The sequence below is a fragment of the Melospiza georgiana genome, chromosome 14 (assembly GCF_028018845.1).
Source record: "Melospiza georgiana isolate bMelGeo1 chromosome 14, bMelGeo1.pri, whole genome shotgun sequence".
Taxonomy (NCBI): Eukaryota; Metazoa; Chordata; class Aves; order Passeriformes; family Passerellidae; genus Melospiza; species Melospiza georgiana.
In genome coordinates this window covers 16,655,843-16,672,478 of record NC_080443.1, presented here as the reverse complement: position 1 = coordinate 16,672,478, position 16,636 = coordinate 16,655,843, and the positions used below count along the sequence as shown (strand labels likewise).

At 43.1% G+C, this 16,636-nt stretch overlaps 1 protein-coding gene across 1 annotated transcript in view; it reads right to left on the bottom strand.

Moving 5' to 3' along the window:
* CDYL2 (chromodomain Y like 2) overlaps positions 1-13,413 on the bottom strand; it is a 59,674-nt gene extending 46,261 nt beyond the window's left edge. The window contains exon 1 of the mRNA XM_058034314.1: positions 13,246-13,413. Coding sequence (XP_057890297.1) covers positions 13,246-13,269 — 24 coding nt within the window. The 5' untranslated portion in view covers positions 13,270-13,413. The remainder of the gene's footprint in view (positions 1-13,245) is intronic.
* Between the last annotated feature and the right edge of the window lie 3,223 nt (positions 13,414-16,636).

Here is a 16,636-nt window from a genome sequence, read left to right as displayed (position 1 = left end):
GATGCTGAGAACAGCTGCTAAAGTGGGTGAGCTACTTCCACTGGGGTTGCTGATGTTGCTGAAATTGGTGCAGAGTAGAACTGGAGCAGCTTTTCAGAGCTCTGCAGCGTACAAAGCTCAAAGGTCAGGCTGAGAGCGCTGCTTTGCAGGACTGAGAACTCCAGAGAAACTTTCAGTCCTATATAGGATTTATTAAGCTCATTAAAATAACACCCAGTCCTAGATGAGCCACAGCTTTACTTACTCTCTGTTGTGGCTCTCGAAACTCAGAGTGTGATTCCCTCACACAATAGCAGCGAGAAGCCACAGATCGAAAGCAGCTGCTGCCATGTTTGCAGAGGGGAAGGTGCTCTGAGCACTCAGCACTTTCTGTCCCACAAGGGCTGCAGTCACCGCTTTACCCCGTTCTGAGATGTCTCTGTTTGAGTCACACGTTCAAGTACCCTTCTCAGAAATGGAGCTGCAGACTAGTCACTTCAAAAGAAAAAAAAAAAAGCCTCAAAACTGGCTGTAAACCAGCCTTGGTTCATGCTCTGCCTCCCTCAGTTAGGCTGTATCTGTCTCTGCAAAGCCTTACTCCACTGCTGTATAATCAGAGGGGGAATGAAAAGGTAGGTCTTGCTATCAGTTCTTCTGTGAGATCTAAGGCTTATCACACAGCTCCTCTGCTAACCCTGAGGCTTACTTCTCAAGTACTTTCCAAATCTTGAATAAGTGATATATCAACTACTAAATATCTGTAGGCAATCCCCAGATATCCCCTCAATGCCTGAGAATGTGTACGTATTTAAGTGTACATCCAAAACATACCTTGGTGATTTCTCAGCACTAAACAACATCCTTGGTGTCTAACCCAGCACTTGGAAAGATCAACTGCCATTACACTGCAACTTTTAAGATGCTAGTTATTGTGGAATGGCTGCCTTTTGGTGGTAACAGGAGCAACAGCAGATGGACATGAAGTAAGAAAGATGTTTAGAAAAAGTTATGTTAAAGCAGTTCTGTGCTCCACAAAATCCTAGAGTTAATAAGGGAATCTGGACATCTTAGAAAAGTTATATTAAAGCAGAATTTATTTCAGTTAAATAAAGGAATTCTGCCTTGTAGCAAAACTTTAAAAAATATTGTCCTTGGTTTGTAACCTGTCCTTTGGACACAAATCTTCAAATGGACTGTAGAAAATCAAGGGTTGTGTAAGCTAAGATATACCAGCAATGCAAACTGCATATCCAAAATAAAAACTATATGTAAACTACATCTCTTATTGATCAGTAAGCAAGACTTCTTTCCCCTGTAAACTAAATAGGCTACAAGAGTAGCAGTTAATAGCAGGGGAGGAAATTGCATCATTCATGGTACAAACAGAAGGTTCAGTTCATGTTAAAAGGAGACCTGCCTCCAAACAGAGCAGGTTGTCAGTGGTGTTTGACGTGAGTGGATGAAGCACAAAAACTAACAGCAGCACAGTTGCAGAACAATTTGAATCACAGCCCTTGTCAGTAAGTGGTCACCCTGTGCCCCTGCAATACCTGATACGCTTCCGAGAGGCACTCGCAGAAATACTCAAAGTGATGTCATGTCAGAAAGCCAAAGCACAGCATGGTCAAACAATGCAGGAAAAAGATCTGTCATCCTTTGTGGTGCCCATGACAAAGCTGGGGAGATGCTATTCAGCTGGGAGAAAGAACAGTCTTCCATCAGTTCTGGCAATTTCTTAATGCTTCCTGAGGCAGCAGGAGGCAGCTCATAGGAGATTATGAACTGTAACTGGTAGTCCACATGTTGAGCCATGCTGCTCTTCAATGACAGCCCATTCTCAGTGTAACAAAAGATTGATGAGAATAATAATGCAAAGCTTGAGATATGTACAATGAAAAAAAAGGGGTGTCTTCCTTGAAGCTTGTAATTTTTATTATCTTGATCCATTTGATAAATGCCATACAACAGACTGTTCACACAGGCCTTAGTCAGCAGGGAGAGATGACAAGGCCACCTTGGCACTCCTGCTTTAACCCATCACCTGATGCTATGCATAGGACAGGCAATGGAATTTGCTGCTGGTGAAAAGTCTCCTTCCAATGGCCTCCAATGCAGAGTGAGACCAGAGGAGGAGCAGAGCTCTCTGGTGCTCCTGAGCTCCACCAGGCCACACAGGCACCCTGCTTGCTGTGTACTCTGATGGTGTATTTACACTTCAGCTTCCCTGTCAGCACTAACACATCACTGTTGTGTGCAGAATGCTGCATAAGGTCCTAAACCTGCAAAAAGTACAGGAAGGAGCTGATCCAAATCACATGGGCTCTGAAAGTGTTGCTCAGCACATTGATACTCAAATATTTTCCTCTGAGAGAGCCACATTTCCCACAGTTAATTGACAATCACCATTTTTGACACCAAGAGGCAAATAAAATGCAGCACTGGGAAGGCTAAAAAAGCTGGCCAAGGACCTCACTCTTTTCCTTTTCTTAAGAAACCTGAGGATTTCTCTGTGTGTAGGGGGAAAGAAAAGCTATTTCATTGGTAGATGTTAGAACAGATTATCAAGCACAACTTTCTCTGGTGTTTCTGTTACACCTTCTGTGTATCATCAGTTCACAGATGATTATGGCTTCTACTGCACATCAGACATTAACAGACCATAAAGGTAAGTTAGAGGAACATTCAGTCTTATTGAATTTTGCTACCTGAACTGCCTGTCTGTTTAATTACCTATTTCACACTGTTTTTATACACAAAGACAGAGAAGTGGTCATTTTGATGTTCCACTGTAAAAAATGAAACAAACAAAATACCCTAAAAACCGCACACAAAAACACACCCCCAGAAATAATTTCTTTTTCATTGCTTCTTTCAGTTTCCTGTCACTTTTATCACTGTTTCCATACCACGATGCATTTTGCTGACTGTACAAACACTGCATGTATTAATCTGCAGCAAACAGCAGCACATGGTCTGTAATAGTGACCACATGAATACAACACTGTCAAGTTCTTCATCATCTCTACCATGTCCTTTCAGACTGTTGTAGTACAGTACATTGGTTCTCACTTGTCAGCACAGCAGAAAATGATGAAGCAGTGCTAATATTTACTGAACACAATAGCACAAGTTTTTTCTCAACTTTCCCAATTTTCAGATTGTGGAAAGCTTGAGTTTATGCACCTGGACTCTATTACAGACTCTTGCTTCCAGTTACTGCAGACAAATCACAAAGTTCTTGCCCTTCCTCAGCCATTATTTATCATTCCTTCGAGAACTTTCAGGTTATTTCCTCTGGAATCATGTGAAGTAATTTTTGAACATAAATGTAGTTTTCCCTCTAATTCCTGGTACTTAATTTGGGATCTAAAGTTTTCCTCCTCTTCCCTGTATAGCTTTTAATATGTGAGTCATATTCCTGTTTCATTTGAAACCTTGCTATGTTGCACCATTGCTGAACTTAAGTTTCCTACTTCCTCTGCTTATGTAGAGATAAATTCAGTCACTTCACATCAACCAAGGTCTTCCCGTGCTGTGTCATCCTAAATTCATGCATTTCCATTTGCAGTCTGCTATTCCTCCCTTACATTAATCACCAAAACACTTTGTGATCAACATCTTTGCAGTTTCTCTCAAGACCCATTTACAAGCCCTGTAAGCATTACTGTGCCTTTTCCTTCCATGTGAACCCAGCATTTCTCCAGCACCTTTTCTGTCAGATTTCCTATGCTAAAATACCTGAAACTTATCACAAATTCATTAGGTGCATTAATGTCATTTCATATTTTGCAAAATTGTCCCTTCTCAAAAAAATGAAAAATAGGAGAGCAGATTTCAACTGCGTAACATTTAAAGGCAAGTACATTAGCAGAGTCAAACAAATTTCACAAAGTAGTCTTTAAAAAAATTATGCAACGTCACACTTTATTTTAAGATCTCTCATATTACTAAGAATAATAAGATACATGAGCAATGCTCTTTCCTTTGTTGCAGTGATTGCCAAGTGATGTCACAAAAAGTTCATTGTACATGTGTGAAAGAATTTGACAGGTCAGGCTGGTCAGTTAGAAATGAGATTGTTTATATATCAGTATATTAATAATCACCATTTCTGGAAAAAACCCCTAACAACAGAATAACCACTTGATGAGTTTGTTAAAAGTTAATTAAAAGTTAGTGGCTTTTTGATGTATATTGAGGTTAGGCAGACTGACAATTCTGTACAGTATTAAGGAAGTCTATGAATCCCATTCAAAACCATAAATGTGGGAAAGCTGTGGATAAACCCTTTTAGATACTGAAATGCTTTTCTCATAGGAGAAACCTTGTTTTGTTCATCAGAAACATATTATTCCATTAATGTGACTTTCCAGTAACACTGACTCAATCATTTGCCTCATGCCATGCGTTTACTGGAATGTTTTCTAGTTTATCTTTAACCCTTTAGCCCCAGTTATTACGCAGAGCTACAACAAAGAATCAAAACTTCATTTTTATTACATAAGTTTGATTTGATGTTACTTTATCACCTCCTCTCTTCTTCTCTTTTGTTGGTTTGTACCACACACTCCAACTTGTTAGAAGTCTGGAATAGGCTGCCCTGGGCAGTGGTGGAATCACCATCCTTGGAGGTGTTCAAAAAGTACTTGGGACCACAACTTAGAGGTGAAGATGGTGGTGCTGGGTTAATGGTTGGACTCAATGGTCTTAGAAGGCTTTTCCAAACTTAATGGTTCTATGATTCTAAATCTAGACTGTGAGGGCTCTAAAGTAGAAACCAAACCAAACTATTCTGTTTTGTCTTTTGCTTTGCAAAGATATTAATTCACAAGGGTTAGGAATTAGAATACTGGGATACAGCTTGTAAGTGTGTTTGTGATCTCTGCAGACCATATCAACACCTTAGTCAATAACTATGTTTGTTTAATGACTGTAGTAAGTACAAAACTAAGAACTGCCATACGAGGTCAGACTAAAGGTCCACTTAGCTCAACGTGTTGTATATTCAAACAGAAATTAGTATTGGATGCTTAGGAAACAGCATCTATAGAGTAAGTGCTGCCCTTGCTCTGCCCTCACAGCTTCTCATGATTAGCAGTTTAAAGATTGGTTTGTGCTGAAAAGTATAAAGGGATCAATCTGCCAAGAGCCTGTTTTACCATTCTTTGAAACCTTTTACAATTCTGATTTCCACAACATCCCATGGCAAAGAGTTCCAGTATTTAAATATTGTAAAGTACTTCCCTTGTCTCCATCACTTGCCTAATTATTTCCTTTGCTGCATATATTTTCTTGTGCAATGAGAAATAGCATTCATCTCTGACTTAACTGAATATCCCCCATCTGTCTTTTCTATACCATTCAATCACTTCTTTACCCAGCCAGAAAGTTTTCATAAGGTGTCATTTCAGTGACAGCCACTCCATCCCTGATGGCCTTTCTCTGCATCACTTCTGGTTCTGTGTCTCCTGGCAGTGGGTGCACTACTGCAGAGGTGGAAGCCCCATGTTCCCCAGGGACACAAGGATCATCATCTTCCCTTTCATTCTCAATTGCTTTTTTAATAACATGTAAACTTCTGTTTGCCAGAAGTTGGTCCCTATGGACTGGACACCCATTAGGAGCTGAAACACATTTTCTGGTTTGGTTTCACTGGAAGGGAGTGTGGTCACTGCTCTCCAGGACAGCGCTGTGATGCAAGCAGGGGTGTGGTAACTGGGGATCACAGGGAGATTCACTTCAAAAGCATGCACGTGATCCAAATTAAAATACTGACATGGACACACCCAGAAACCTTCCACGATGATTCCAAGATTTCTCCAGAATAGTAACATCTTCTTCAGGGCTCATTTTTATGCATGAATAGTCAGGATTATTTTCCCTTTGATCATTAGCTCGCATTTGTAAGCACTGAATTTCAGTTGCTGTCATTCAGCTCTTCACTGCCAACTTTTGTCTTGACAATTATAATAATAATAATCTATAAATTATCAGGAGTAAATGTGATTATTTTCAAGTAATTGATGGCTCTGTTATACAACACAGGTCCCAATAGCAGTGTTTAAAACCTCTTTTCACAGACACCTCTCTGTAAGCCAGGTGGTCTAAGAGATGACTAAACCTTCTGGACCATAGTTTGGTTTTGTTACCAGCTGCTCCTGTGGGATCGTAGAAGAAGGTTTTTTGAAAAACCCTTTACACCAGCCAGAGTCATTCTTCTCTAAATATTGACCCTAAGATCTGTGAGATGTCCTATAAAAATGTTAACTCTTGTCCAAACCAAGACATGCTCACGTGTAGTTGCTAATTCTATTTCTTTTCTTCTATTCGTCTCTTTCTTTTGACAGGTGCTACTAATCTGTATGCAATGGCTCTCAGCACTGTGCAGTCCCTCGTATTCCTCCTTAATCCATTTGGTATGAGCACATATAAGTGATTAATATAAGATGATTTCACCAAACCCCAACAAAATCTAAATAAATGCATTGAAGAACCTGAAGGAAGAAAATATCATCGTTTCTGGTTTGCTTCTCTGAAGGAATGGGGTGCAAATTTGGTGGATATTCTATGAGACATCTAGGAAAGCTCAAGTAGGGGAACTGCTATTTTCAGACAGAAGTGTCTTTCTGACAGATGTTTTAAAATGATGGTTTTGTTTTAGTGTTTTTTTGCAGTCTCCTGCTCATACTACCCTTTACCATTTTGCAAGAGTCAGCCTAATTCCTCTTTTTGGTGAGGCATGAGAAGAATCATTCTTTTCTACACAGGTCAATCATATCAATTTCTTGTGAAAGTCTTTAGAGACCAAATAAATTTGCAGCAATGTTTTATATCAGGACTTGTAATGAGATAGTATTGAAATAGTACTGTAATCTACATTTGTTCTGTGTAATAGAAGAAAACAGACTCAAGTGTATTTCTTTTAGTGTTGCAATATTACCAATGTAAAATTTTAATAGTAAACAAAGAGTGTGGCATTGTAATTCAACAGGCAGAAAGGATGAATTTCCTTTTGTCAAAACCAAAATATTTGTATTTGCATGAATGTACATTACAAACATTTGACTTTAATTATATTGTTCTAATAGTTTGAATACAAGAAACAGTTAACCATTTAATAATTTTTTTTGCCAGTGTTAGGATGCCAGTGTCATAAAATGTGCTGCAAAAACGATCTGAAAAATATATGGATAAGAAGGAACAACAAAAAGGGATTGCACTGATGAAAATGTACAGAGCCAAGAAACTGTACTAATGCTAGAAGTCAAATGAATGGACAAAGAAATGCTATTTACAACATAGCTGGCCATCACAATCACTCCATTGATTTAAAAAAAATAATTAGCCCATTTCCTTCAATATTAGACCACATTTAAATTTTGCCATTATTTGAGCTGTCTCTCTCAAAATATTTTAACTTTCAGAAGCAATTACTAAGCAATGAGTTTATTGCTGGATTTTAATATTCAATCAAAGACCAGCCCAAAATAAAGCACTGTATTTGTCATTCAGGAAGTGTTACAAAAAATGATGCAATTTGAATGTTTGGATAGTTATGGGCACTGAACTTGGACACTGAAGGGAAGGGAGCCTGTTCAGTTCAGTGGCTTTGGAGGTACCTTCACTTCAAATGTTCAGGCTTTGAAGAGGGACAAGGGTGTATTTCAGTGTCCCTCCCAAGCAGCAGCACACCAAAGACTTGTACCTTGAAGCAAGCTACACTTGAGCCTGATAAAACACTTTATCAAGATTGTAACAAGAAATAAATTGGTTTTGGGTGTCCCAAAATATGCTCAGCATTTTACAGTGTAATGAGGAAGTTGGGCTTGTGGCAGCAGTGATGATGTAGGCAAATAAGACAGTCATGGGCATTGCAATGTTCCATATGCAGCTCTAAACTGGAGTTTCTTAGTAAGACAATGAATATTGCCAGAGTTATCCAGGTCTGCTCTTGAACCTTGCTTGGTAACTTCAATTTAGAGAAGTGCCATGATGTGGGCAGAGGGGACCTCTGGTTAACTCTTTGTTGCCATCTTTATACCTCAATTTGTACCTCAGATGATTGCCCAGTTTAGGATTGAGGAATACAGTCTGCACTGAAAATCACACCACATTTGGAACAGAGTCCTGAAAACTTTCATCAGGCAGCAAAATTTCTGGATTTCTACCTACTGAAGTTAATACTGCTTGGAGGTTACTTGATTTTGAGGACAGTTGTCTTCTAAACAATGATTTTGAGAACAGATCATTGATAATGCATTGATAAATAGCTGATTCTTCAAAATAGTTGTTAGTAAAGCTTTTCCACTAAAAAAATTGAAAAGGTGTTACTTACAGACAACCAAATCTTAGAGCTTGTGAGTGCCAGCTCAGTATTACTGAAATCAGCATTGCATCCACAGCTTGGAGTGTATAGGAGGAGGTGCTTAACTGTTCCCCAAATCCTACTTCAAGCCACAGTTTTCTGCTTGGGAAGTCAGTTCTATTCCTTCACCACAGAGCAATTGTATCAATACAGAGGCTGATCTGAGAAATAATCTTTACTAAAATACACCAACTTCTTCCAAGTCACCTCTTAGAAAATACATACGTGAAATAATTAAGAAATTGATTTCTGCTTTTCAGTTCAATAAGCAGGTTTGAGTATGTATCTCTGCTAAGTGACTCCATTGAAAGAGATACAAGATGGAAAGCACAATGGTACAAAATTTGCGTTTCCTTGTAAAGCAAAGATGATTTTCTGAACCCTGCATCTCAAGCCAAACCTTGCATCCAGAAGCTCAACTCTGTTCTCTCACATCTGCATGTCTCCACATGTCATAGGGATTCAGCAGCCCAAACAGTGCCATTATTATCTTCAAGTTTTGACTTTGCTGGTACCTGAGTGCAGGTATAAATGGGAAATGTTGCAATTATCTGGAAGTATCTTATCTTTCTGGTGGATCACGTGAGCTGAAATAAACTGCAGCTCATTCTTCCACTGCTGGCGAAACAGGCTAAGATTGAATTGAAATGTGTCACTGTGGTGGACAGGCTCCTAGCCATGGGCATTGCATCACTTCAGTGAGAAGATGCCATTTTTAAAAATGTCATTCTTCCCTTTAATGCAATAACTATTGAGCTTTAAAGACTGGTTTTATTATTGTGATACAGAAACATGTACATGTTAAGTCCCCTTCAGAGAACTGGGTGTAATCTTTAGATCACTTATCAAAGGTGTAATACAATCTGCCACAATGGTAAAATACCACTTTAGATTTCAACTTCACCCCTGAAAGTCTATTGATGTTCACTGCATACCAACCCCCAAAATATTAAATAAAAAAAAGTACTGAAATGTGTTTAAAGAGCATCTCTGTAACACTGATAACTGGCTCACACATTCATCAGTAAAGGAGGCTTTTATTGCAGTAAAAAGGATGCTCCAGGCTCAGGGGAAAAAGTTAGGGGCACAGCTCATATGGAATTTTTTTCCCCTCTACAGCCATCTCATAGACTTAAAATACCACAGTCTGTGAGATAACTGTCTGGGTTCAGGTAATGCACATGGAATTGTACATGAAAAATGAAAAATGTTACTTCAAGTTACTGAAAACTTTATTGTGAAATCAACAAAGTTGGTATTTAAAAGTAAATACATTTCCTTTTGTGTCTGATGCTGAAATGAACGAGTATTTCCTGTCCATGCATCCAGCAGTGGATTGTAAAACACAAGGCAAACCAGGGCAGCCTTACTGAAGGCCACTCTGAAGACCCTTTTTGTCAGTCCTTTATTTTCAAATTATTATTTCTAAGGAAACATGCACCACAGGTATTTAATATTTAACAGGTTACCTCTTAAGAGGAAAAACAAGGAAAAAAAAAAAAAAAAAGGAATATTCCATGACATTTTTACCCACTCATAAAAGCTTGAAATCATAAGCACATGGAAGTCAAGCAAAGGCAAACCAGTATTTCATTTAGCCTGAGAATTACACTAAAACATACACAACATCCTTTACTGGTAAAGGAAAAAATGGACTTAAAAACATCACAACTAACACCTACATTTTACCATATAATGGAATAATTCTTTGGCTGTAAAGTGTCTTGGTTCTACCACACAGGTCTAGAATTGACTACCAGGAAACACAGAACTCCTATGGGTGTTCTTTTGCTTCTACAATAAATTGGTGCCTGTTTCCCACACCTAACCTAAATGTAATAGGAGGCATTTCAGATGATTAAAAGCCATTTCTAACTGGAAAAAGGCACCCATCTAACCAAACACTGAGGTTATTTTGTCTGTGATCTTATTTTGCTTCATTATAAAGGCAGTATTTGAGTTTATCTTTAAGTTTAAAAGGTTGAAAAGCCTTTTAAGATGACATGACAGTAGAAAATGAATGAACTGACAGGATAAATATGCACATCTACTTCCAAAACTTCAAAATTTCTAGAAGTTTCTTGGGTACCACCAAAGTATGATGAGTTCATACAAGCAATATACACCCTGCACTTTTTCCATGTGCTTTATCGGGGCTTCTATGTCATGATTGGCTTTAAAAATAATTTTTCAGCCAGTATTACATTCTCCAAATTGCATAGTTAATTACTGGTCTTACTTGATGAAGATCAATAAGAATCCTTGAAAGTTTTGGATATTACTAATGAGTGAAACGGGACTCAAGAGTGCACTATACCTTTGGAATGTCACCATAAGATCCAAATCATTTATTTACACCCACAGTCTCAAATTATTTCAAGGTAAAATCCTGAAACTGTTTAATGGTAATCTTGTGGTCCACATAATATTTTACTTGTTCAAGAACTTGGACTCTCTGAGGGCACAAAGCACTTCATCTCACTTGCAAACTGGTGTGGGACATCCAAGCTCTAAGAGCTTCTTTCTAATAAATCCTCTGGATGCAGCTGCTTTTTTGGGAAGGGGAAAAAGCAGGGAGGCAAAACTGAGTCATCTTTAAATGAAGCCACTACCATCTACACAATTGCTACCTATTAGATATTCAAATTCTTCAGCTTTCTAGACATTTCTTCTGACCTCTGTCATGGAGAACTTCCCAGTGAAGATACAAAATGCAAATGAAGCCCTGCACACATTTTTGCCAAGTGTCCATCATGTGGATGAAGATTTTACACTATGACCACTTGAAGTCATTTTCCAAACACCTCACACAACAAGAAAGGAACAGCCACACTTCTTCCACCTACCTCTTCTGGTGGAGACAATGCTTCCATATTGTACAATGATAAGCAAAAGTATTTCGAGGGGAGTAACAAAGAAAGGAAGTGATTCAGAGGCTTTGAACCACAGTACCAAAAAATTCATTCCTCCATGCAGATGCCTGCAAAGAGACTGCCTGCAAACTGGGCTCTTGGTCTGCTCCCTCACAGAACACACCAGGTGACCACTTGAGCAACCTCACCTGATGTCACACAGTGACACTGCCACATCCAACTACCAAACGTCATCATCTTACAACACGAGGATCATAAAAGAGCAGAATTTTTTAATGATGAGTCAGAGCTAAACCATCATGGCTACCATTAGCCTAAGACATACCAGCTTCATTTCTTTCTAGAACGAATCCAAATGTCTAAAGAAAACTCAGACAACACCAGGCAAAGATCTTCTATGCACCCCAGAAACTACTAATCCTAGAAGAGTATCACTAACTTTTTTAGGTCAAAATTGTTCTTCACAGAACTCCTGCTGGCTATTCTGGAGTCACAACAGCAACACAGCTGACTTACAATATCCTTAAAATTACAAATTAAATGACAGATGCTGCAAAATGATGGGGGGGGGAGGTCAATGACACTATCCAGATCATCATGTACTTCCGATAATTTAACACCATGCAGGAGAGTTTAAGTGCTGCTCACTTCAGAGGAGGTCTGTGTCACACACAGTAAACCACCATCCTAACAGAGCAATGTCATCCCAGAGCTGTGACCTCTGCTAAAGACTTTGAAAGACAAAGTGAAAACTGTCTACGTGAAACCTGTCAGATCCTGCACTGCTTGCACTTGAGACCCTACAGTTGATCATCAAGATCATCAAACAGAGAATAAGTCCAACCACGTCCAACAAACCACAGCAGCAGTTCTACACCCAAGCACACCCTGATGGTTGAGCACTACCTATCACTGACACACAGCTCCAACTGGAAGGTGATGTTTTCTGATCTATGTCTTAAACTGTGCACTCCAGAGAACCTCAATGCAAACGGCCATTTCACCAGGAAATGTGGAGATGTGGAGCCTGAGGAGGTGCTCCAGACCAAGAAGTGTAGGACATCCAGTCATGTTAACACTTCCACCCTGATTCCACTTACTGGAACTGGATATTTCAAACACCCATGTCCAGTCTGTCTTATTTTTCATTTCAGCTTTCTCCCTTCTTCTTCTCTGGCGTGGCAAGAGTGGCTAGACTCGTTCTCACTTGGGGCACTGGAACTGGGTGCCGGAGGTCAAAATTCGGCTGGGTCTCACCCACAGCCCGCCGGCTCCTTTTTCCCTGCCTGCCCCCGATCCGGCGGCCGTCGCCCGATGCTGCCCCGGCGCTGTCGCCGCCGCCGCGGCCGGGGGGCAGCGCACGCCGGGCTGGGGGGCCGGGGGCCGCCGCCCGCCCCACCTCGCAGCCCGGGCCGCCCGGAGCGGGGCCCCCGCCAAACTTTGCGGCCCGCGGGGAGCCGGGGCCCGGCCCGGCCGCCGCCCCCGCCACCCCCGCAGCACCCCGGGCAGGAGGTGAAGCAACCTGGCGCCGGCTCCTGCACTTTGCACAGCGGGCGCAGAGCCGCCTCCATCCCTGCGCCTCCCGGCAGCGCTAAGGCGCATTTTTTCGCACTAATCTGCACATTCAGCACGTCCAGAGCGCCTATGACTTTACCTGGACTTTCTCCACTCTCCGGGCTCATCACACCGCGATCGCCTCCCCATCCTACCGCTAACTCTCGCTCTCCTTCACTCCTTCCTCCTTCCCTCTTGCAAGGCCTGCTAAGATCAAGCCCGATGGAAAGTAGAGAGAGAAAGAGAAAGAGAGAGGCAGCGGGAAGGGAGGGGAGCCGCTCCATCCCTCCCTGCCCCCCCCGGGCACACACGGCAGCCCTTTTCCCCCCACCCCAGCCCTTCCCTCGGCGATTTCCTCCGCTCTTCGGCAACTACGAGGGCTCGGCGGAGCGGCTCCGAACGCGCCCCCGCTGCCCTCGGCGGCGCCCCGGCCGGCGCCCCCCCCGCCGCCCGCCCGCCCCGCGGCCCCCGTACCTCGTAAAGGTCCCCCGAAGCCATGCTGGGGTGCGGGACTGGGCTCCTCCGCGCCGTCTCCCTCTCTCCACCTCTCCCGCTCCCCCACTCGCTCTCTCTGTTGAGTAAACTGTGTTTTGCAGAATGACAGGCTTTGGGGCTGGCTGTGCGCAGAATCAGAGGCGAGGAGAGCGGAGAGGCAGGCGGCGGGGCTGGCGTAACCAGCAGCAGCAGCAGCTCGGGCGCACAGCGCCGGGAGCCGCGTCTCCCCCGCGGCGGCGGGGCCGGCGCCCCCCGCCCTCCCCTCACACCCCGCCCGCCGCCGCCGCCTCCCGCCCCGGGCGGGGACCGGGACCGGGACAGGTCCCCTCCGCGCCCTCCCTCCGGGAAAGTCCCCGGGCCGCTCTGACGGCGGCCTCCTCTCCCTCCTCCTCCTCCTCCTCCCTCCCCCGCCCCCCCCCCCCCGCCTCAAACTCTTTCCGCGGCCAAAATAAATAAATAAAAAATAATAATTAAAAAAAAAAAAAAAAGAAGAAGAAATACAGGGGCGGGCGGGAGGGGTGGGTGCCGGAGCGGGCGCTCGGCGGGGAGGGCCGCGCCGCCCGCCCAAGGTCACCACGGGGAGAGGCGGGCGCGGGGCCTCGGGCGGCCCTGCTGGCACCTTCCGCCCCCCCCGGCGCCGCGTGGCCGCCCCGCCGCCCATGGCCATCGCCGAGGGAGCCGAGCGGGCGGCAGCGCCCCAGGAGCGGCGGCCCGGGCAGCGCGGCGGGGCTCGGGGACACCACTCGCCCCCGCTCCCCGCCGGGCACGGCGATGCCTCTCCCGCTGTCCCCCAGCCATTTTGCAGGTTCGCCAGCCCAGTCGGGGATGTGAAAGCCAGCGGACGGCCGCCACCTGCCCTTCACGTGGAAGCAGTGGTTGGAATCTTGAAGCGGCTCGGGGATGCGCGGCCACACGCAGCCACCGGCCATCGCCACTTTAGAGCCGTCCGTGTCGCTTCTTGGAGGAAAAATGCCGCCCCATGGCCGCTGGGCTTACCTGAGAGACGGGGAACGTGTGAAGGTGATGCCGAGTGAGCCGGGCAGCGCCTTCACTGACCAGCGGCCTTCGCCGGCCATCGCTGCAGAGCCTGAGGAGCTTCTCCCACAGGAACCCGGCCCTGAGCGACCCGAGTCCGGACATATTCAAGAACGGCCTGGATGCAATCCCGCGCCATGTGCTGTAAGATGACCCTAGAGCAGGGTGGTTGGACCAGATGACTCACTCGGGTCCCTTCCACCATGAGTGATGCTGTGAACTGGTGATTCCGTGAAGAGGAATGGGCTCATGGTGATGGGAAGCCGCGCTTTGCAGCAGTGATGGACTCCAGAGGAGGCAGGAGCCGCGGTGTGGAGAAGAACCCCGAGCAGGATGCCGGGGCCACCAAAAAGGTAAGGGCTGCTCTCTGTGGAGGCTGATGAGCACCACGTCGTGTTCCTGCGGCTTCGGGCTGTGGAGGATGTGCTTCTCCAGGTAAAGAGTTGAGTGTCCTTTCAATATTTTATTTATTGGTAGGAAGGAGCACCATGAGGGTGTTCTCTGAGTAGCTCTTCACACCTTGGCTCTGTAGCCAGCCAGCTCCAGTTGTTACTGAGTTTCAGACTCGCTGTTCTCACCTCACAACCATTCCCTGTAACCTGGGATCAGTGGTGGTTGTATGGTCTGGCTTTGCCACAGTTGTGGCTTTTGTTCATCGTCTTGTGTTTGTTCTTTTTCCCTTCTTGATTTTTCATGTGAATGTGAGAATTGGCACTGCTCAGAGCACAAGTTGGGGAGGGTTATTGAATGTGATAATGGTTAATAAAAGTCGCTGGTATTGAGCACTGAATTATTTCCAAAATTTTATTTCTGACCAAAAATCCTGCTGTGGCTCAAGTAATGTGAAGCTAAAGACTCTTCTGGCTGAGAAGATTCCTTTTTAAAATATCAATACTGGGTATTTTGAAGATTTTCACTTTTTAGCATGAAAGTAGGAAATCAAGCATGTACATCCAGCTCTTGCTTGACCCCATCTCCTGAACTGTGAATATTACCTCTGGTGATTATGAACTTGCCAGCTAACCAGTTTAGTATTGACTGAGAGTTCAATAAAAACTGTCTAATGATAGTTTGGAGCTCAAAGACGTTTATGGTTTGTGTGGTCTGCAGAGGTGTGTGATGATGTTGGACTCCTAAGGACAAGACATTTTTTTTACCTGACTATGGTAACTGGAGAGTTGTCCGCTGCTTTCCAATTTGCCAGCAATATTTGGATTGTTGGGATTTGGTATTTGAGGAGTAAAATGTTGAAAAGATAAAGAAATACTGTAAACTACCCATGTGTAGTAATTCCAATAATTAATGCAGCAAATACTTTTTAATTGCCGAGCAGTGCATTACTTAATAATCACACCCCGTGGTTTCTTCTTGATAAATCAATTATTTTGTTTTATTGTAAAGTGACGTTTATTGTTTACAGTAGCAAATCAGCTCACTGAGTTGATAAGAATAAGATATATAAGAATATATCCATCAGTAAGTAGGTGTTTTAATACAATCACTTCAATGTCTGTTTTATTACAACTACATTTTGCAGCCTTCCACAGCAGTAAACAAAATGGCAGTCAGAGCTGGTGAGTAATTTTTCAGATGCATTCTGAAATATTTGTTCTCTGAAACTGTTGGCTTCCTTCATAGTATCAACTCTTTCCAAAGGTTTCTTGATTGAATTAAAAAAAGTCCCTTTCCAAGCTATAGAAGAGTATAAGTCTTTTATTTTGAGACAGGTCTAATAATCAAACTGTTCTTTCTGGGCTTTGCTGTTCCTGTATTCCCAGAGAGATGAAATGAGACCAACTCACCCTGTGCCATATTGGAAGAAGTCTCCATGACCTGGTCTATATTTTTGACAATTTCATTTACATTGTACAGTGTTTACAATAACATTGTCAATATTGTTGCTGTAAGATTTACAGCCCAAACAAACAGTAGCTTGGAAGTTTTGAAAGGATGAATGCTTTAGTGGATACTTTGAAGAGGGGAAACATCTTTTTCCTGATTACTCACTCCTCGTTTCAGAGGGCACAGTCCCTTGGGATGCCGTGGTTTGTGAGTCAATAGTGAGAGAGAGAACTTAAAGAGAACTTTTGTGATTGTCAAACCCAGGAAAAGTTGGTTACGATTTTGGTGTATTTCCCTGTGAGTGAGCAGAAGACAAAGTTTTAAGTTTCAAAAAATTCAAGTGACCTTCATTTGCCCAGCAGGTCTTTATTGTAACTAGACAGGGCAGGCAGTGTTCCCGTGAGTCTTGTGTAAAAAATAGAAATGCCTAAATTTATGATAATCTTTAGGGTTTCTGATAATAGATTTTCTGGGAATACATCTTTTCCAGTTT